At 41.1% G+C, this 22,036-nt stretch overlaps 1 protein-coding gene and 1 non-coding gene across 2 annotated transcripts in view; both read left to right on the forward strand.

Annotated features, from left to right (window-relative positions):
- Positions 1 to 21,505, forward strand: part of TRAK2 (trafficking kinesin protein 2) — a 71,527-nt gene extending 50,022 nt beyond the window's left edge. The window contains exons 8-16 of the mRNA XM_049773183.1: positions 2,020 to 2,150; positions 2,720 to 2,794; positions 5,720 to 5,851; positions 7,268 to 7,347; positions 7,771 to 7,968; positions 9,322 to 9,623; positions 11,850 to 12,116; positions 16,940 to 17,045; positions 19,472 to 21,505. Of these exons, the coding sequence (XP_049629140.1) occupies positions 2,020 to 2,150; positions 2,720 to 2,794; positions 5,720 to 5,851; positions 7,268 to 7,347; positions 7,771 to 7,968; positions 9,322 to 9,623; positions 11,850 to 12,116; positions 16,940 to 17,045; positions 19,472 to 20,153 (1,973 nt within the window). The 3' untranslated portion in view covers positions 20,154 to 21,505. The remainder of the gene's footprint in view (positions 1 to 2,019; positions 2,151 to 2,719; positions 2,795 to 5,719; positions 5,852 to 7,267; positions 7,348 to 7,770; positions 7,969 to 9,321; positions 9,624 to 11,849; positions 12,117 to 16,939; positions 17,046 to 19,471) is intronic.
- On the forward strand, positions 6,424 to 6,527 carry LOC126009728 (U6 spliceosomal RNA). The gene has a single exon (XR_007495943.1). It is a non-coding gene; the product is annotated as a U6 spliceosomal RNA (small nuclear RNA).
- Positions 21,506 to 22,036: the final 531 nt, after the last annotated feature.

The raw sequence follows: 22,036 nt of genomic DNA on the forward strand, positions 1-22,036 counted from the left end.
TTTGAGGCTCTAGTCAGTGCCAGGTGTTCTAAAAGCCTCTTTCCTGTTCCAGAAGCATCTCTGTAGTGTTAAGTGATTGCAACTGTTCCATTCTGAAAATATTTGTTTTCTTTTGTTTTTGTTTGGGGGGAGGGTCACATCTGGCAGTGTCCAGGGCTTACTGCTGCTCTGTGCTCAGGGATTGCTCCTGACAGGTTTGATTATCCAGATCAGCTACATGCCAGGCAAGTAAGTACCTTACCCACTGTACTATCTCTCTGGCCCCTAAAAATGTTTCTTTGTTAGATTTGTTTAATTTTTCTTGCTTGTGGGATTTTATATATATATATATACATATATTTATATATGTACATATATGTGTATGTATATACATACATATGTATATATACACACATTATATAAACATATATAAGGATATATATATATATATTTGCATCTATCCCTGATGAGTTGTCAGAGACATTTATAAATGAGATTATACCTTGGCACTTACAAAGATATATAATTCACTTATCTCCTTTGAGCTGTCTTGTTCTTCATAAAGAACAAGATTGGAGGGACTGGAGAGAGAGTACAGTGGGAAGAGTACTTGCCTTGCATGTGATCTACCTGGATTTAATCCTCTAAGACTGGCCAGGAGTGATTCCTGAGCACAGAGCCAAGAGTAAACCCTGAGTACAGCTGGGTATGACCAGCTGTGAAAAAAGAAAAACGAACAAAAAGTAGTGGGATAGGGAGAGGGTCCAAGGACTAGAGCATGTGCTTCCCCCAGCCCTGACCTCAGTCTCTAAGACCCTCTCCCCAAAGCACCATGCCAAGCACAGCCCCCAAGTGCCAGTAGGTATAGGCCAAACACCAAAGGAGAGAAAAAGATTAAGGAAAGATTGTCCTGGTATACATACCTTCTTTAAAATAAAAGTTGTTTGTTTATATGTTGTAATGAAAAGCATCAACTAAAAATTTTTTTTCTTTTGGATCATACCCGGTGGGTGCTCAGGGTTACTCCTAGCTCTCAGCTCAGAAATCACTCCTGGCAGGCTTAAGGAACCATCCTGGATTAGCTGTGTACAAGGCAAATGCCCTACCGCTGTACTATTGCTCCGGCCCCATCAACTAAAATCTTAAGTCACTCGCCTCTATAAGTCATTTCCCTTTAGTTTTATTCTTTAATTCTAAAGATTAGCTTTTTCTGAAGAATCTTGATTTTTCTCTTCCTGGAGCACATGGCTACCTACACTGCTATGTGACGCCTCCAAATTTTTTGATGCTGGCACCCCCCATAAAAAAAAAACACCCCAAATTAGATGTGAAAGTAGCATAGAAGCCACCTACGTTCAACAAACAGAACCAATAGCTAGCAACAAAACAGCATAGTCAACCTCAGGCAACAACTTGGTGACCCTCATTATTAGAGATAGTAATTTTCAGAAACTTTCTTTTAGTGAAGTTTTTTTGTTTTTGATAATTCAGTTACCATTTAGTGGTAACAAGCAATGTAAAGTAAATTATTTTGTGCTTGAAGGCTGACTGGAGTTGGGTGGGAAATGCTACTACACTGGTGGTAGGATTGGTGTTGGAACAATAAATGCCAAAAACAACTATTTTATGAACGACTTTGTAAAACCATGGTGTCTAAATAAAGTAATAAAATATAAAAAAACTAAAAATTTAGGGGCTAGAACAGCAATAGGGCATTTGCCTTGCACATGACTGACCCAGGACAGACCTGGGTTCGATCCCTGGCATTCCATTTAGTCCCCCAAGCCAGGAGCTATTGCTGGGTGCATAGCCAGGAGTTAACCCCTGAGCATCACTGGGTGTGGCCCCCCAATTTTTTTTTAATTTAAATGACCAAAAAAGCGAGAATTTTTATTTTTCTCAATTAGAGTCCTTAAGTTTAGTTTTTAAATTTGTGTTAAAAATCTATAGTAATTGACATAAGTAGGTATTTATCTCAAGACCATAGTTTGCCCCTATCCTGAATTTATATTAATATGTAGCTTCCATTTTGTTTCCAAGGTGAAACAAATGCTCAAATGTCCAGAATGACTGAAGAGTTGTCTGGGAAGAGTGATGAACTGATCCGATACCAAGAAGAAATCTCCTCCCTCTTGTCTCAGATTGTAGATCTTCAGCACAAACTTAAAGAAGTACGTCCACTCAACCAACAAAAACTGTTAAGATCTGACAAAGTAGATACTATAAACCAAAAATACAGTCCCTTTCCTTCTAGAGTGCTCTAGCGTTTGCATCTTCTCTGCGTCAGGAAGTATGGTATATAAGTAACTAATTTTAATCTATAAAATATTCTTAAAAAAGGGCCCCGAGAGATAGTACAGCGTCATTTGCCTTGCAAACAGCCGATCCAGGACCAAAGGTGGTTGGTTCAAATCCCGGTGTCCCATATGGTCCCCCATGCCTGCCAGGAGCTATTTCTGAGCAGACAGCCAGGAATAACCCCTGAGCACCGCCGGATGTGGCCCAAAAACCAAAAAAAAATTCTTAAAAAGCTGGTATGGTTACTGATTCATGATCATTATCCTCTCCAAACACCTTCATGGATTTAGTATTCCTGCTCATCTTACTGCTCTTATTTGACCATTGAAGAGGCTTCTAGTCTAGACCCTTGGGAGGAACTTTTTAAGATGTTTTTAAAGAGGAAGTAGGCTATGTGTTTATTATGAAAAAGTTTTACCTGTTTCTCTTAATGTTTTGCTAGCATGTGATTGAGAAAGAAGAACTGAGACTTCACCTCCAGGCTTCCAAAGATGCCCAAAGACAGCTGACCATGGAGGTAAAGTGATCTGCTCTTATCTGGTATAGTATGGGAAGGAAGGAGATGAAGTTTCTTTCATTCGTGAGTAAGAATTATAAAGGGGATGGCAGATTCTAAAATAACAAAAGATGAAGTCATCTTAACTGCGAGATCTAAGGAGAGCAAAAAAGTCAGTCTCTAAAATGATAATGACCTTTCCTTCTTAATAGGAAAAAGTCTTTATCTTTATAAAATTATTTAGGAATATGGGACTCTTTAGCCGCTTTATATTACTCCTGGCTCTGCACTCAGGAATCACTCCTGGTAGTACTGAGGGGCCATGTGGGATGCCATGCGGATTATACCCATATTTGCAAATGCCCTCCCCTTTCCCCCCCCCCCTACTGTCACTCAGCCCCTCAAGTTAGATTTATATGATGATATTAAACCAGTTTTTTTTTTTTAAATAAGGCAATTTCTTTTGGTGTTGTTTTTGATTTTTTTTGTTTTTTGTTTTGTTGGGTCACACTAAGCGTCACTTGGGTTACTCCTGGCTCTGTACTCAGAAATTGCTCCTGGCTTGGGGACCATAAAGGATTCCAGGGATCGAACCTACGTTCGTCCTGGGTCAGCCATGTGAAAGGCAAATGCCTTACCACTTTGCTACCACTCCAGTCCCTAAATAAGGCAGTTTCTATCTATTAATTTGATTTTGTTTGTTTGTTTGTTTTGGGGCCACACCCGGCAGCACTCAGGGGTTCTTCCTTTGCTTTGCGCTCAAAAATCATTCCTGCCAGGCTCGGGGAACCAAATGGGATTCAGGGATCAAACTCAGGTCCAGCCTGAGTGGGCCACATGGAAGGCAAGCGCCCTATCACAGTGCTGTCTCCCTGGCCTCTATCTATTAATTTGAAATCAAGCAATATCTTAAGATTAGTAGGTCTGCAAATTGAATTAATTGGTAAAAGTTAGTATTTGCAGCTCTGAGCTCTTTTTATTGCTAATTAAAGAGTATAGGGGAAACAAAATTGAATTAACAAATGTTTCATTTGTTTGATTAAGTAAAATATGTACTTATTAAGAATTGATGGCTTGGGGCCGGGCGGTGGCGCTAGAGGTAAGGTGCCTGCCTTGCCTGGGCTAGCCTAGGATGGACCGTGGTTCGATCCCCCGGTGTCCCATATGGTCCTCCAAGCCAGGAGCGACTTCTGAGCGCATAGCCAGGAGTAACCCCTGAGCGTCACCGGGTGTGGCCCAAAAACCAAAAAAAAAAAAGAATTGATGGCTTGGCAAAAAAAATTGGTGGCTAACATGGTAATTCAGGGTAAATGGCAAAAATCTCTTACTTTTTACATAAATTCGTTATGTTAGATATAATTTAGTAGTTCTTTACCATACAAAAGAAACACTGTAAAGTTTTAAATGTAAATTTTCAGGGGCCAGAAGATAGTCTGGTGGGTAGGGCTTTTGCCTTGTATGTGAGTTATGTTTGATCCCCAGCATCCTTTAGGGTACCCAGAGACCACCAGGTGTGGTTTCTGAGTGCAGAGCTGATAGTAGCCTCTAAGCACTGCTGAGTATGCCCCTTCCCCTAATGTAGATCTCAGGTACAGGTCATAAAAGTCTCAGAGAACCTAGAATCAGAACATTTAAATATACCCAATTCTGGTGAAAGTGATCATTTTGTACACTGAAGGATATTGATTATATTTTTAAAATTTTTTGAAGATGGGTGTACACTGGTGAGGCTCAGAGTTTACTATTGGTTCTGCACTCAAAAATTATCCCTGGGCCTGAGTGATAACACAGTGGTAGGGCGTTTGCCTTGCACGTGGCCAACCAGGACGGTCCTGGGTTTGACTCCTGGCATCTCATGGTCCCCTGAGCCTGCCAGGAGCAATTTCTGAGCGCAGAGCCAGGAGTAACCCCTGAGTACAGCCAGGTGTGGCCCCAAAACAAAACAAACAAAAAGTATGCCCTCTTTATTATTCCTATATATACCTATAAAGAAAATTGTGGAAAGAAATGTGATACTATTACTATTTTGGGTATTCATCAGATATAATACTTGATACACATAGTCTTGTCATTAACAGGTTTGAGAGACCATAGCTTGTATATATACATACATATCATGAAAAAGATAGGTTCTCTAATAATGCCATTTGTTCAAAGTCGGAATTCCTTTTTTCTCATCAAAGTGATAACAAAAGTTATTTAAGGAACTGGTTTATGTATCATCATCTAAATCTAGCCTGAGGGGCTGAGTGACAGTATGGGGGGAAGGTGTTTTCTTCTAGGCAGCCAATCTTAAGTTCCATCCCCAGCATCATCCACATGGACCCCCAAACACTGCCAGGAGTGATTCTTGAATGCAGAGCCAGGAGTAACCCCTGAGTAGCACCAGGTGTGACCAGAAAAACCCCAGAAAATAAATTCTAATTTGACTATAGCTATTTTACTTTCCTTATAAGTTTATTTAAGGGAATGGTGCACTTAATATTGAATTAACAATTATAGATATCTATTAAATATCATATTTTTAGGAAATTATGCTTATGTATAATTTTGGTCAGTACTTCCCTAATGTTGGCAATACACTCTTTGCTTAGTTTGCTTCAGAGTCTTTGTTTTGAAATTAAATTCTCAATGTTAACTGACTTTGTGGATAACAGTTATACATTTCTAAGTGTTTTTTTTAAACCATTGTTATTATTATTATTGTTTTTGTTTTTGTTTTTTTGTTTGTTTGTTTTTGGCCACACCCGGCGGTGCTCAGGGGTTATTCCTGGCTGTCTGCTCAGAAATAGCTCCTGGCAGGCATGGGGGACCATATGGGACACCGGGATTCGAACTAACCACCTTTGGTCCTGGATCGGCTGCTTGCAAGGCAAACGCCGCTGTGCTATCTCCGGGCCCACCATTGTTATTTTTAGTAAGATAAATGAATTTCTGTCCTTTCAGCTGCATGAGTTGCAAGACAGGAATATGGAATGTCTGGGAATGTTGCATGAATCCCAAGAAGAAATAAAGGAACTTCGGAGTAGGTCTGGCCCTGCTGCTCATCTTTACTCCCAGTCTTATGGATTCTCAGGGGTAAGGAACTCAGAAAATGAAGTTAGTCTTTTTTTAAGGAAATGCATTTTAAGAGTAGATGTTCCTAAAGACGATAAGCTTTTTAGAAAGGTAAAGCACATTGAAATAATGTGATTTGTCTTTATATGGAATCCAGTTATTGAATTAGGACTTGGTTTTCAGCATCAATTTTAATAATTTTAATTAAATGACTGTATCCTTCCATCTAATAGGCACCCTTTTAGATATATTGTAAGATTATGTAAATTAGGCCTTTGCCATAAATAAATGGCATGCGTTGTCTAGAACCCATTATTGATGATGCCATTTTAACTTCAATCAGTAAGTTAAGGCAGTTTCTGCTGATTTTTTTACCACTGTAAAGTTAATATATATTAATAAATAATTGAATTAATCTTGCTAATTAACTTTTCATTGGTGAAAATTGACAGATAACAGACCAGTATTATGGTTTTGTCGACAATTCTGTGAGAATATTTAATATCCTATTCCTCATCAAATTTTTATCTACTATAATCTCATTGATGGTTTTTACTTGATTTCATTTCTTATTGTTAATAATTACTATTATGGTGTTCGCTTCGGCAGCACATATACTAAAATTGGAACGATACAAAGATTAGCATGGCCCCTGTGTAAGGATGATATGCAAATTCGTAAAGCATTCCATATTTTAAAAAAATTACTATTATGATAATGACTGAGTGATAATTTTAAAAATTCTTTTATTAATTCAATTTATCCTTTAGTTATTTTTATAATTCAGTGTGGATTTATATTGCCTCCTATTTTAATCAATGGATTATAATCAATTATTACTATTTTTTTATCTAGATACTCAAATCATTCCTGGTAAATGATTTGATATCCTTCAAATTCATCTTTCATTTCCTCTTTCTGAATCCATAAATCTAAAAGCTCTGGTTACTTTTAATGAGAAAGTGTTTAAAACCAGAATCTGTAACCTTTTCAGATCTTTCGTTTCTTATCATTTTGAATTTATCCCAGTTTTTCTTGCTGTTTTCTTGTAAAAAGGTATCATGAAAAAGTAGTGGGTTCTTTTTTTTTTTTTGGGGGGGTGCTCCTGGGTCACACCCAGTGGTGCTCAAGGGTCACTCCCAGCTCTATGCTCAGAAATCGTTCCTGGCAGGCACAGAGGACCATTGTGATGCCAGGATTCAAACCATCATCTGTCCTGGATCGGCTGCATGCAAGGCAAACGCTCCATCACTGTACCATCTCTCCAGCCCCAAAGTAGTGGGTTCTTATTTAAAATAGCTTGCAATGATTTTCTCATGTTTTCTATTATACCAAAATTATTGGATTCTGTAGACCCTGCTATTTGAAGGACAGTTCATTTCTCCAAGCAAGGTCTTTAACCGAGTCACTCTGGGTATCTCACGTTCTTTCTCTTAGGAATCCCTGGCAGCCGAGATCGAGGGGACCATGCGCAAAGAGTTGAGTTTGGACGAAGAATCTTCTATCTTTAAGCAAAAGTAAGTTCGGATCACATCTCTTGTGTAGCTGGGTATGGCCCAAACACCAAAACAAACAAAACACCTCAGTGCAAACTGATAAGATATAATAAATCCAGGGCTAGAGCAGTAGGACAGCAGGTTTGATTCCCAGCATCCCATCTAGTCCCCCCAGCATTGCCAGAGTGATTTCTGAGCACAGAGCCAGGAGTAACCCCTGAGCGCTGCTGGGTGTGGCCCAAAAACCAAAACAAAAAACAAACAGAAAAAAGAGATATGACAAACCTGCTTATAAATCAAGTTCTTCCCTCTTATCAATTGTTTTTTTTGAAAGAATTCTTTGGTTCTGACATGTATTTGCTTATTAACTGTAGGCTTTTTTTTTTTTAATTTGGGGGCCATACCTGTATGGCATGTGGCTAATGAGCTCTTGGGTTTTGACAGAGCCCAGCAGAAACGGGTATTTGACACGGTCAAGGCTGCCAATGACATGCGGAGTCGTGTTGCACCCTACCCCGCCCTCCCCATTCCTGGCTCCAACCGCTCGAGTGTCATCATGACTGCGAAGCCTTTCGAGTCTGGTTTCCAGCAGGCAGAGGACAGAATCCGGAACCAGGGGGACCACGCCGAGGAGAACCCGGGGTAAGAGACAGATCGTTGCTGTGATCCTTCACTTCTGGTGGTGGTGATGTGCTGGGTTCCCTTGTTCCAACTCAGGCACCGGCCCACGGTATCCCTAAAAGGTTCTAAAATGTTCAGTTTTCAGGGCCGGAGAGATAACATGGAAATAGGGCATTTGCCTTGCATGCAGAAGGATGGAGGTTCAAATCCCAACATCCCATATGGTCCCCAAAGCCTGCCAGGAGCGATTTCTGAGCAGGAGTGACCCCCCCACCCCCGCCCCAAATGTACTAGAATATTCAGTTTTCATTCAGTCACCATGACCTATTTCCTTGCAAGACAGTTAAAATTTTTTGTTTTGTTTTGGTGAAAGGCTGCCTTTAATTGAACATTACATTCTATCAGAACTTCTTCAATCTCACTTACTTGAGTCTAAATCTTAACTTTCAGGTCTGATTTACTTGATTCTGGCAGTTATGTATAGTATCAAATGACACTTTGTTTTCATTCTTGCCTGTAATCTCAACTGCCCCAGCCATTAGGGAAAAAAAAAAGTTTATATTCCTGTTGAGGAAAATGTAATTTTCTCTTCATTTCCCATTTGTTTCAAATATGTCTTGAAAGGTTAAAAAAAAAAAAGTTTCAATTGCAAAAACTGAAAATGCAGTATTTACGGGGCCGGAGAGATAGCATGGAGGTAAGGCATTTGCCTTTCATGCAGGAGGTCATCGGTTCGAATCCCGGCGCCCATATGGTCTTCTGTGCCTGCCAGGAGCAATTTCTGAGCCTGGAGCCAGAAATAACCCCTGAGCACTGCTGGGTGTGACCCAAAAACCACCAAAAAAAAAAAAAAAAAAGAAAGAAAATTTAGTATTTACAACTCTTAATAGGATTGTGCAACTTAAGTATTTTCCTATCTAAAAATTTTTAAATATGTTTTGCAACTTGTGAGTAGCAAATTAGAGCTTCTGAGTACCTTTGTTTTCTTAGCAGTTTATGAGTACTTCTTGCAATCAGTGTCGTTACAGAGTAAATAAAATATGACCTTAATATTTTTGACTAACTGAATGCATAGATATCTGGTCATAATCTGTAATTTCCTCAGTAACGTGAGTTCAAAAGTTAGATGACAGATACAGCAGTATTAAAGTATATTTCCGCTTATGTGAAGTTACTTGAAATGAGTTCTAGAATTGTAGGTAATATTAATTGCCTTGGTTTGATATACCTTTGTGTTACAGATACCTGAGGGGAAAAATAACCAACCTGGTTCAGATAAGTCTACTGAACAGTCACTATTGTATAAGGAAAAGATTTGAATTGAGCTCACGGCCCTTCCAGATGGAGCCAGTAAATATGTTCTCTTTCCAATAGGAACCCCCAGAAGGAAGACCAGCCAGGACCCTGTGGAGAAAGTGACTTAGCCACAGCACTGCACCGGCTTAGTCTGCGGCGGCAGAACTACCTGAGCGAGAAGCAGTTCTTTGCTGAGGAATGGGAGCGGAAGCTCCAGGTCCTGGCGGAGCATAAAGTCGAGGGGGTGAACGGTGGTGGCACCCCCGCAGAGAGCCTGGCTTCTGTCTACACCAGCCAGTCAGAAATCACAGACCTCAGCGCTGTCGGTGGCCTTCGAGGATTCATGCCTGAAAAACTGCAAATTGTCAAGCCCCTTGAAGGTGATCAGTGGGAGTCATTTTCAGTCCATCTTGTTATGAATAGGTCTTCCCTCTCCTCCCCTGCCCTCCCCTTCCCTGGGAATGAGGATTTCTTTTTTTCTTTCTTTTCTTTTTTTTTGGTTTTGGGGCCATACCCAGTGATGCTCAGGGGTTACTCCTGGCTATTTGCTCAGAAATCACTTCTGGCTTGACCATATGGGACGTCAGGATTCAAACCACTGTCTGTCCTGGATCTGCTGCATGCAAGGCCAACACCCTATTACTGTGCTATTGCTCCTGCCCCAGATGATGGTTTTTATTGTAATTGTGAGAGCAGAATGTATAGCAAATACCTTTCTTATCCTAAATCTCCACTCTGGTTAATAAGACATGTTTAGCACATTGTGGATAAAGGATAAGTGATCTGCTTCCTCTGAGTTATCAGATGTCATCTTTTTCTACTGATATTTGTAAGGAACAAGAAATATTTTTTTGGTTCTTTGCTGAAGATGCCATTCACAGCAGTTTTTAAAAAAGTGGTATATGCTAGATTATTATGAAAATAATCTAGGTGTGATACTTTTTCCCTGGCCTGTCCTTTTCCAAAGAGTTCTTTACCTAGGAAGTGCCATTTACTTCAAGGTTTGTAAGCCTGGGGCCAGAGTGATAGCACAGCAGGTAAGATGTTTGTTTGCCTTGTACACAGCCAAGCCAGGTGTGATTCCTGAGCACAGAGCTAGGAGTAACCCCTGAATGCAATCAGGTGTGCCCCCCACTAAAGTTTGTCCGTCTCTGGATTTTTTTCTTTTTTAGTTCTCTTCATTTTAGTTCTATAATTTTTCCAAAGATATAACTTGAATTAAAAATAACTTTTTCAGGGGCCAGAGAGATAGCACAGTGGTAGCGCGTTTTGCCTTGTAAGCGACCAACCCAGGACCACAGGTGGTTCGGATCCCGACATCCCTTATGGTTCCCCCATGACTGCCAGGAGCGATTTCTGAGCAGTTAGCCAGGAGTAACACCTGAGTGCAGCCGGGTGTGGCCCAAAATAATAAAATAATAAAAAAATAACTTTTTTAATGAAATTTGAGAATCCCTGAGTGATTCTTTGTTGTTATCCTAAGTCTGCAATAGACAACATTTTAACTAGGTAACCTATAAATTTCTAAAAAATTATAAATTTGTGGACAGAGCAATGGTGCAGCAGTACAGTATTTGCCTTGTACGCGATTAATCTAGGACAGATTGCGGTTCGATCCCCTGACATCCCATAAGGTCCCCCAAGCCAGGAGCAATTTCTGAGCACGTAGCCAGGAGTAATTCCTGAGTGTCACCGGATATGGCCCCAAAACCAAAAAGAATTAGAAAAATAAAAATAAATTTATAAACTTACAACTTAGAAATGTATAATTTCTATAAATCTATATCAGCAAATTAGTTGCATTAATTAAAGGTTGGTGCAGGTATCTTCCAGAGTTGACACTTTTAGAATGAAATGAAATGGCTATGACATAATTAGGCATTGCAGCTTGTATGCTTAAGGATGAAGAGTGTTTGTAATATCCTCCTTTTAGCCTCTTGATATACTATACAGGAGGTTAACTAACTGTGACCTCATGTCTAGTTTATTACTCCTGACTTCACAGAGCTACACAGGAGAAAGGAGTGTTAGAAGAGTGTGGCAATAGACAAAAATCCACCGAAACTTCAGGGAGATTTTTGACCTCGGTTACTGGGGTCAGAAGACAGAGGAGCACTGGCTTTTGGCACCTGTAAAAATGCAGCTCCCACCTACGAAGTTCATTTCTTCCTATTGATTCACCATCCTAGTTCCTACTTACGGGTGTTATTTGGGGTTTCTAACCCCTGCTTTAGAGTTTTTGTACTCTTGCAACAGGGAGATGAACTTCCGTATCTTGTTCACAGAGCGTGTTCATTTGCAAATTGCATCAAAAATATTTAGACCAGATAAGTAGTTTTATTATCACTATTTTTGACATATACAATTTTAGCTTCTGTTTTAAAGTATATTGTGAGAAATTTAAAACTTGCCCCTGTCCGAGGGATATATAGTATAGCCCTATACTGTATAATTGTAGTATAGGTCCTTTCCTTGCAAGTAGCTGCCCTGTGTTTGATCCCTAGCACTGTATATGATTGAGCACAGCCACATGAAGCCCCACCCCAAATAAGAATAAATCAAACTAAAACAGAACCCCTTTCACCCCCTTTTTTGTGCATTTTCAGGATCACAGACTCTGCACCACTGGCAGCAACTTGCTCAGCCAAATTTAGGCACCATCCTGGATCCACGACCAGGAGTCATCACTAAAGGTTTTGCCCAGTTACCCAAGGACGCCATCTATCACCTCTCGGATTTAGAAGAGGATGACGAGGAGGGCATCACTTTCCAGGTTCAGCAGCCCCTGCAGGTGGAACAGACACCATCCGAATCCAGGCCAGGAACAGGAATCTTCCTGCCTCCCATCACTTCAGCAGGAGGCCCCGTGAGCGGTGAGGAGAGAGCTTGGTCTCCTACAGTCTACTAACTAGTAGTACTCAGCAGTCCAACTTGCTCCACAATCAACTGACTGCTGCGTTTATATATATGTCTCACTACATATACTCAGTGTTGACTCAAGATAATGCAAATCAGGAGTGTTAGTGAGCTTTATCTCCACATTATCTAATTCAATCTTCATGAATAGATTGAGCCCAGAGATCACTCAGTCAGTGCTTGGGGAATCCTGCCTCCAGGCATATGGTCCTCTGAGCACAAAGCCAAGAGTGATCCCAGAGCACTACTGGGCATATTCTAGAACACCCTTCAGCCAAAAATAAAGTCATTGAGAACTTAAAGAACTTGTTCTTGAAGGTCATATCTATTGATAATTACATCTTAGTAATAAAAACTGAGAAAATTGAAAAATATATTATTTCACATAAAAATAATGCATGTTGGAGCCAGAGTGATAGCACAATTGGTAGGGAGTTTGTCTTACACGCAGCTGACCCAGGTTCGATCCCCAGCATCCCAGTAATGACCCCTGAGCACAGAACCAGGAGTAACCCCTGAGCAGCACTGGGTGTGATCCAAAAACCAAAAAATTAAAAAATGCATGTTAACTCTGTCTTATAAATAATTGTGTGTGTTTTTTTTTAAAGAATGATAAGAATAGTTCTATATTTTTTTATAGCATTGCAAGTCTAATTTATGACATAAAGGAAGATAGATTTTCATCCAACCTTTGGTCTCCTATGATAGATGTTTCGGTTGAAGAGTGGAAGATAAGTTAACCTCATCCAGATACGTAGCTGGAATAGGAGAGGGGATTTTACTTGTTACTAGTCTTCTACATTTGTGGATTTTCTCTGTTGTTGCACCAGAATTTGATAAGTAATAATTCTTTGAGTTTATGGCTATAAACCTAATCTGAAACTTTATCAGATCTGGTTACATTAAAATCTATTGGTCTATCCTGCAGTTTGAAAGCACCTTTTGCTTATTCCTAACTATAGCTTCACATAGGGCTTATTTGGAGATTACTAATTCACTGAGTTGCTCAGATTTTTGATATGTTGACAAGTTTGATTATATATTAAAATCAAGTCAAGGAGCCTAAGAGATAGTACAGTTACTTGCTGGTACAAACTGACACAGATTTGATTCCCTGCCACATATATGGTCCCCAGCACTGCCAAGAGTAAGCCATGAGCAATGCCATATGTGGCTCAAGAACAAACAAATTAAAAAAAACACAATTAAAACCATATTGTCTCATGAGAAAAGTCATTATGTATTAGGGAGCTTTGCAGTTCTCTATGGTGGAGATAAGTTTTTCTCACTTGAAAAAATCAAATTTTTTTACTGACAGCAAAATACTGGTAGTTATTTTTCACGAAGAAGTAGACCCCCAGCTTTTATTTGCAAGAAAAAAAGTTCTGCTAAATATCTATGTCTGAATAACTGCAGTTTGTCTATTCCAGTACAAGTGGAAAACTAGTAAAAGCCATATAAACCCAAGACCAGAAATAGTACAGTGGGTAAGGCACTTTCCTAGCATGAGACTGAGATTTGATTCCCGAACTCCATTTGGCCCCCCGGAGCCCACCAAGAGAGACTCCTGAGTTCAGAAACCAAGAGTAAGTTCTGAATACTGCCGAGTATTCAAAACAAAACAAAACAAAACACAACATTCTTTTTTTTTTTTTTTTTTTTTTTTTTTTGGTTTTTGGGCCACACCCTGTGAGGCTCAGGGGTTACTCCTGGCTATGCGCTCAGAAGTTGCTCCTGGCTTCTTGGGGGACCATATGGGATGCCGGGGGATCGAACCGCGGTCCGTCCTAGGTTAGCGCAGGCAAGGCAGGCATCTTACCTCCAGCGCCACCGCCCGGCCCCAAAACACAACATTCTTGACTCGACAAACTAGATAGATTATACAACCAGTAAAGCACATGTCTTGCTTGCAACTGATCCTGGCTCAATCCCAAATACATATTATCCCTGAGTCCCGACAGGAATGATTCCTGAATGCAGATCCAGACATAAGGCTGGAGTATAGCTGGGTGTGGCCCAAATAACGTAACATAAAACATTTCTTAACTTGAAAGTCAGTTATGCAAATGCCATCTCTCGATGGCCTTTGGAACAGACACAAGTTACTACTTCCCTTTTTGTTTCCTCGTGCAGAATATTCAAGATATGAGGCTCAATAGTTAGTCATTTTCACTGCGTCATCAAGGACTGGATGGTTTACATTTTTTAACCCAGAAATTCTGGTTTAAAAAAATAAAACAATTGGGCCAGAGAGATCGCATGGAGTTAAAGCATTTGCCTTACATGTAAAAGGACAGTGGTTCGAATCCCGGCATCCCATATGGTCCCTGAGCCTGCCAGGAGCAATTTCTGAGCATAGAGCCAGGAGTAACTCCTGAGCGCTGCCAGGTGTGACCCAAAAAATAAATACCATATTTTCCGGCGTATAAGACGACTTTTGAAACAAAAAAAAAGTCAACTGAAATCGGAAGTCGTCTTATACGCGGAATATATCCCGAAAAATGTTTTAATATGCCGGTAAAAGAAAGTTGTCTGAATATTGCCACAAAACGAATTTTCCAATCACTGCAAGGCTGCTTGGACTGCCTCTCTAACTCAGCCAATCCAAGCAGGCTATTGATGCATGCAAATTAGACAATGTTCTGCACCCGAATCTACATTGTCAAAAGCCTGCTCAGATTGGCCAGAGTCAGAGAGGAAGTCTATTACAGTATAACCTTTGAACCTTTGCTTGTTGTGATTGGCTCACCGTGGTCCATACAGTTGCAGCACAGGAACATTATGTCTGATACAGTGAATATAGGCCTAAACCTATGTTTTAACTGCAAAATTAGGGGGTCGTCTTATACGCCCAGTTGTCTTATATGCCGGCAAATACGGTAAATAAAACAAGTGGACAAAAATGAACTTTTTTTTTTTTTTTTTTTTGGTTTTTGGGCCACACCCGTTTGACGCTCAGGGGTTACTCCTGTCTATGTGCTCAGAAATCGCCCCTGGCTTGGGGGGACCATATGGGACACCGGGGGATCGAACCGCGGTCCGTTCCTTGGTAGCGCTTACAAGGCAGACACCTTATCTCTAGCGCCACCTTCCCGGCCCCAAAAATGAACATTAATGTAGTTTTAGTGCCTGTACCTTCCATTTGTAGTGAAGAGACAGTAATATTTCCAGGTTGTTTTTTTGTATCAGCTGTGCAAAGACCAACTTTCAAGACATACTGACGGTCAGACTGTCAGCATTGCTGAGAAAGTAATTTTGATGTAAGTGTGGAGAGACCACGCTTAACGCATTTAAAATAGTTACAGCAGTTATGTTATCTAAGGTAAATACAGAAGAACAGGCAAGACATTAGTAACTAAACTCCATAAAGCATTTTCAGTAGATAAGAGTTTTAGATGTTACGTAGAAAAACTGGTTAATGATTTGGAATATAGTAGCAAAAACATTCTAACAGTCTCTGAAAACATGAAACACGTTTCATGAAACATGAAATATTTATTGTTCTAGTCTAGAATCACTAAGCCACTAGATTTAGTGGTTAAAGAACCACTAGAGTAGAGAGCCTGGCTAGAAAGATCGAATTTTCCTTTAAAAGTAAAATTTCATAAGGTATTTTCCTCTGGTTTCTCTACCACTTTTAAGCATTGTTTTGTTTTTGTTTTTGTTTTATTTTGGGGTCCATACCGGTAGTGCTCTGGGGTTACTCCTGGCTCTGTGCTCAAAAATTGCTCCTGGCAGGCTCGGGATCGTATGGGATGTCAGGGATCAAACCTGCATCCATCCTGGTTCAGCTGCACGCAAGGCAAATGCCCTGTCACTGTGCTACAACTCCAGCCCCATTTTTAAGTCTTTCAATTTATAATTTTAAAATATTTATTTGGTTTGGTTTTGGGGCCACACCCGGTGTGTGGCTCAGGGGTTACTCCTGGCTATGCGCTCAAAAATCGCTCCTGGCTTGAGAGACCATATGGGATGCTGGGGATCGAACCAAGATCCATCCTGGGTCAGCCGCATGCAAGGCAAACGCCCTACCACTATGCTATCGCTCCATATTGAAGGAGGCACCAAGCAGTACAGCAGATAGAGCATTTGCCTTGCATGCAGCCAACCTAGGTTTGATCCCCAACATCCCATATGATCTCCTGAGTACCACCAGGAGTAATTCCTGAGTGCAGAGTGAGGAATGAGCCTTGTGCACTGCCAGGTGTGGCCCCCAAACAAACAAAAACTGAAGGATTCAGTTATATCAAAGATTCCAAAACTTACTTGGCTACACTCTCTTTTTAGAAAAGAAAAAAAATACTTAAACCCTCCCCCATCTACCTTTTACAAGCAGCCAGACAGAAAGTGCCCTCCTCCCCCAGTTGCGCAGAGGCTACTTTTTAACCCCCATGAATAGACCTGGGGCTGGTGGCATCACTTCAGGAAACATTGAGACACATAAACCATGAATACTATATAAGACTTGATGTAGGGCCAGAATGATATCACAGTGGTAGGCCATTTGCCTTGCACACTGCAACTTAGGACGGACCCGGGTTAGATCTCTGGCAACCCATATGGTCCCCCGAGCCTGCCAGGAGCAGTTTCTGAATGCAGAGGAGTAACCGCCGGGTATGCTCCCCCAAGAAAAAGATGATGTAATTCTCATTTCCGGATACTGGGTTTTACATAAAAGATACTGATAGATGTGATATTGTTAATCAGTAATCATGAGTTTCTTACATCATTAACCTAATCTTTCCATTCTGTGTTTGAATCTCTAAAACTCCTGTTTCAGCTGCAACCTCGAATCCAGGAAAGTGTCTGTCAGGTACTAACTCCACCTACACCTTCACCACCTGCAGGATCTTACACCCCTCTGATATCACTCAGGTGACCCCCAGGTAAGAGAGCTGGCCAATTGGAGACCTCCTTTTCTGCAACTCTTATTTTTATTCATTTATTTTTTCATAAATCTTAGGATGATTATGTTTCTGTCATAATCTGTCCTTTAGTGTCTTCACATTTGCTCGTTATTATTTAAAGTAAATAGAGCAGATTATATATATATATAATGTAATTTTAGAAACCTAGGAGCTGGAAAGATAGCATGGAGGTAAGGCGTTTGCCTTCCATGCAGAAGGACGTTGGTTCGAATCCCAGCATCTCATCCTGCACCTGCCAGGAGCAATTTCTGAGTGTAGAGCCAGGAGTAATGCCTGAGCACTCCTGGGTGTGACCCAAAAACTAAAAAAAAAAAAAAAAAAAAAAAAAAAAAGAATCCAAAGCATTTCAAGGCTCAAGGTTCTAGTTCAAGGGTAGTTGTTAAACGGGTCCTGCTAGGGTGGTACCCAGAATTAGCCAAATACTGGTATTGAGGAAGATGTCTTCCCGTCTTCCCCATGAGACTGCCCTCTCTTCTAATCCTACCTACATGTTCAGACTGCCTTTTTTTTTTTTTACCTTTTTTTGGGCCACACCCAGTGATGCTCAGGTATTATTCCTGGCTTTGTGCTCAGAAATCGCTCCTGGCTTGTGGGACCATATGGGATGCCAGGGGATCGAACCATGGTTCGTCGTCCTAGGCTAGTGCAGGCAAGGCTTGCACCACCACTCTGGCCCCACATTTTGTCTTTCTGATAGAATCTGCTCCCTTCCCACTCAGTAACTATTGGGCAGGTCCCATCCAAGACATTTCTATCACCTGTTGTTAAGTATATGGAGGCCTTTATAATATTTCTCTTCAATATCCATTTCCTTGCTGCTTTCCCACTTACGACCTTCCAGGTGGGGGGGTGGGCTGTTCAGATCCTAATAAATAGGTGTCAAGCCAGGAGGTCAGGATTTGTTGGGCAGTTATCTGGCACCTTGGGCTTTTGGAGCTGCTAGCAGGCTGACAAAGGATTCTGTGTCCAACCTTCTCGCCTTTTACCCTCCTGTCTGTGTGGATTATTTGCCGCGAATAAATATTACCAGGATTGTTTTCCCTCCCTAGGGGGTAGGGGAATGGGAATCTCTTTCCCGTTCTAGGAGCTCTTTGGGGATCCAGCATCAACCAGTCTAGGGAAAACACTTCAATCTATGTCAATTTACCTTTCAGAAAGTGAGAGCACAGTGGCAGGTTTCTTCAGGGAAAAATACATTTATTTACCACAAAGGCTAGAAATAATTCATTTTCTAATGCATAGTCAAGAGATTGGATTAAACAATTCTTGTTGCAGCTACTTCTAACCTACTAATTCCTAAAGGACCTATAATTGTATTCAAAGACCTAAAATATTAGAGAGAGAATATTAACTACAAATAAAGGGAAAAAAGAAGCAAAGCAGTATCAGGAGGGAGGCTATAAAATGAATAGAGGAATAAACCAGTGTCTTATAAACTTGCTGAGGTGAACCTGGTATTTTAGCTGCCAGTGTGCAGACAGATAGGATTGTGTTTTCTGGAGAGAAGAAGCAGATCACTTATTTATTTAAGGAAAAAAGTTTGTGTGATAGTCAGTACAGTTTTTCTACATTGCTCAATAGAATTAAGATAACTTATTTAGGGGCCAGAGAGATAGCATGGAGGTAAGGTGTTTGCCTTTCATGCAGGAGGTCATCGGTTCGAATCCCAGTGTCCCATATGGTCCCCTGTGCCTGCCAGGAGCAATTTCTGAGCCTGGAGCCAGGAATAACCCCTGAGCACTGCCGGGTGTGACCCCCCCCCAAAAAAAAAAAGATAACTTATTTATAAAACTGTTTCCTACAGCCAGATAGTATAACAGATAGTATGCTAGACAGACAAGTTCAATCTCCAGAACGCGCCAGCAGGAGTGATCCTGAGTATAGAACTAGAATGAATTTATCCCTGAACACAGCTGAACGTGAGCCATCCTCACCCTCAAAAACAAAACAAACAAAAAAATCCCCAGTTCATTCCTAAGGATAGTTTGAGTACATGTAAGTGCCTTCGTAAGAAGGTACAGTTTAGAGAGGCACAGTTTTACAGGGAGCTGGGCTGAAACAGAGATTAGTTTAACCAAGGGATTAACTTGTTTGAAATGCTTTTATTATTCACATTGATACTTTAGAAAGCTTATTAATCTATAATGCATATTTTGTCCATAATCTTTTAAAATATCGATCTACTACTATCAGAGGTTGGAGCAAGAATTTATTAAAGACTTGTATCATTCATACAACAGAAAAAAAAATGCCCTGACCATTGCTAATAGCATTTGAAGACATGATACCAGAGAACTACTGTAAATCCTTTAAGTACTGTTTTGGAAGTTTTGTTTTTTATTTTTAAATCTGCAACTTCCTTGTTCATTTTCTTTCTCCTTCAGCTCTGCATTTCCTTCCCTATCCTGTGGTAGTAGTAGTAGCAGTTCCTCAAACACCGCAGTGAACTCGCCGGCCCTGTCATATAGACTCAGCATCGGGGAATCCATCACCACCCGGCGGGACTCCACTATCACCTTTAGCAGTACCATGGGGTTAGCCAAGCTGCTGCAGGAGCGAGGCATCTCAGCCCAAGTGTATCACAGCCCCGTCTCAGAGAGCCCCCTGCTTCAGCCTCTGTCTAGAGCCCTCGAGATCCCTTGCACCCCACCAAACTCACCCTCCCACTCGCCCTGCCCCTCCCCACTGCCCTTTGAACCTCGAGTGCATACCTCCGAGAACTTTCTGGCCTCCCGACCAGCCGAGACGTTCCTTCAGGAGATGTATGGCTTGAGGCCTTCCCGGAACCCTCCCGACGTCGGCCAGTTGAAAATGAACTTGGTGGACAGGCTGAAGAGACTGGGGATTGCCAGGGTGGTAAAGACTCCCGATGTCCAGGAAAATGGAGGAAGCCAAGAGGCAGAAACGGGTCTACAGAGACCAGGCTCTGCTGTTTACTTAAATTCAGGTAGCAATTTATTAAGTGGACTCAGAAGGAATCAGAGTCTCCCCGTGTTAATGGGTAGTAGCTTTGGACCCTCAGTGTGCACGTCCTCACCCAGAATGGAAATTCTGAAGGAGCACTGAGTCCTCAGAAGTTCCCTGACCTCTTTCGCAGGTTAGCTCTTGGAGGAAGGTTTTGTACTGCTGTCAGCAGTCTGTGTGAAAGAAAAAGAAGGTCGCAGAAGGTTGAGAATGTGGGAAAGGGTAGCTGGAAGAATGGGAACAAGAATAGTTAGAATGTTGGGATGAGAGCATTGGCCCTCAGTAATGGGGCCTGATCAGTAGAAAGTATCCATGAAAGGTCATTGAGTCTTTGGAGAAAGATGTGAAAGAAAGGGTTAAGCGTTCGTCTAGTTGGGTTTTCTTGTCTTGAAAAATGATGAGAACCAGAAATTCTGTAATAGTGGGACATATTTCTAGTAAGTATAAGCAAGGAAAGCCCTGGTTAGGGGATGAGAAGAGAAAAGGGTAGCCCAGGAGATAGCTCAGCAGCCAGTATTTGCTTTGCATGCACAAGACCTAAAGTTCAGTCCCCACATGGCCCTTAGGGCCTTGGCATCACATACCCCTCTTCCCTGGCACCACTAGGTGGAGCCCTGGAGGCCCTGAGCACCAACTGGTGCCAAACCATCCCCATCTCCCCCGTAGCACGGCTGGGCCAGAGCAGCTTGTAACATAAGTACTGCTGGAGGCCCCCAGGTATCCTGAACACTACTCAGGAGTCCTCTCCCCGGCAAGAGAAAAGGTGCAGGAGCAGCTCTGGAAGGTTTGTAGAAATGATACGTTTTACTGAGACTTCAGTGAGGTGGCTTTGACTGTGGCCACCATTACAATCTGGTGAAATTGTACCTGTGTCAGGACTTGCCACACTGGCAAACAGGGAGTTGGGCCTTTTTCAGAAGATCTGGGTAGTGAAGACTCACTCCCTGTTGGCTGTTTTCAGGCCTTTGAGCCACTGGGAGTCCAAACACTACCCATCTATATTCTTTTTGTATTTGTGATTTCTGAAAGTTCCTGTTTTAAATTTGTATTTTTATACAACATCCAAAAAGTAAAATAAAAAATAAATAAGTAAAGCAGCATGTGTTTGGGGGTGGGAGGGGTTTACTTTAAAAAGGAAATTAAGTGTAAATTGAAGCCCCAGTAAACTCACTTTCAGAACATTTCTTCTGGACAAGTGCAGTGACCAAGGAATTTGAACACAATTGAATGTTTTCAGACTTCCTTGGAAACCGGAAGGCAACCCCAGGTAACCAGAGTGCAATCAATAGGGATTAGGGAATGTTGTGTATTTATGTATGTTATTTTTTTGTAAAGAAAGTTGGCTACAACTAAACCTTTTCCAAAGTGTGCTATGCATATTTTTAATGAAAGATGACTTGTATTTGCACAAACATTCTCAGGCACATTAAAATATTATAAGCTGAAATAAAATCCAGGTGCTTGATTGTGGATTGTTTTAATGTAATATAAAGTGAAAACATATCTGCCTTTTTCTTGGTGTCCTTAGAGTTAATTGCCTTTTTAATGGAAGAGTTAAAGCTTTTTCTTTTTCTCTGTGTTTGTTTTTTTTAAAACAAACTGTTAAAGGATAAAATAAACCTTGAAATTGGATTTCAGCATTCTTCAATAGGATGCAAGTGCAGCGGGAAGAAACTGTCTTTCTGCATGTTGCTGATGGAGTTCTGCCCCGCATCTGAAGACATCTTGACCTAGCACTCTCAAAGGGCTTTTCACAAAGGCAGGAAAGGAGCTAAGTATTTAAGTTTTTAGCAAGGATCTGACATGTCGCATGTAGTGCATAGTTTACAAATGCTTTGCTCCTTTGTTCCGACTTAAATGACTTTTTTTTTTTGAGGAATTATTGTGGCTCTTCCCATGATTGATAGCCACGAGAGAGCATGTTCCTTTCTACTGTCCTTGGAGGTCCTTCTCAGGCACCAAGAATTTGTGCTTAAAAGACTGAA

The sequence above is a fragment of the Suncus etruscus genome, chromosome 5, assembly GCF_024139225.1.
Source record: "Suncus etruscus isolate mSunEtr1 chromosome 5, mSunEtr1.pri.cur, whole genome shotgun sequence".
Taxonomy (NCBI): domain Eukaryota; kingdom Metazoa; phylum Chordata; class Mammalia; order Eulipotyphla; family Soricidae; genus Suncus; species Suncus etruscus.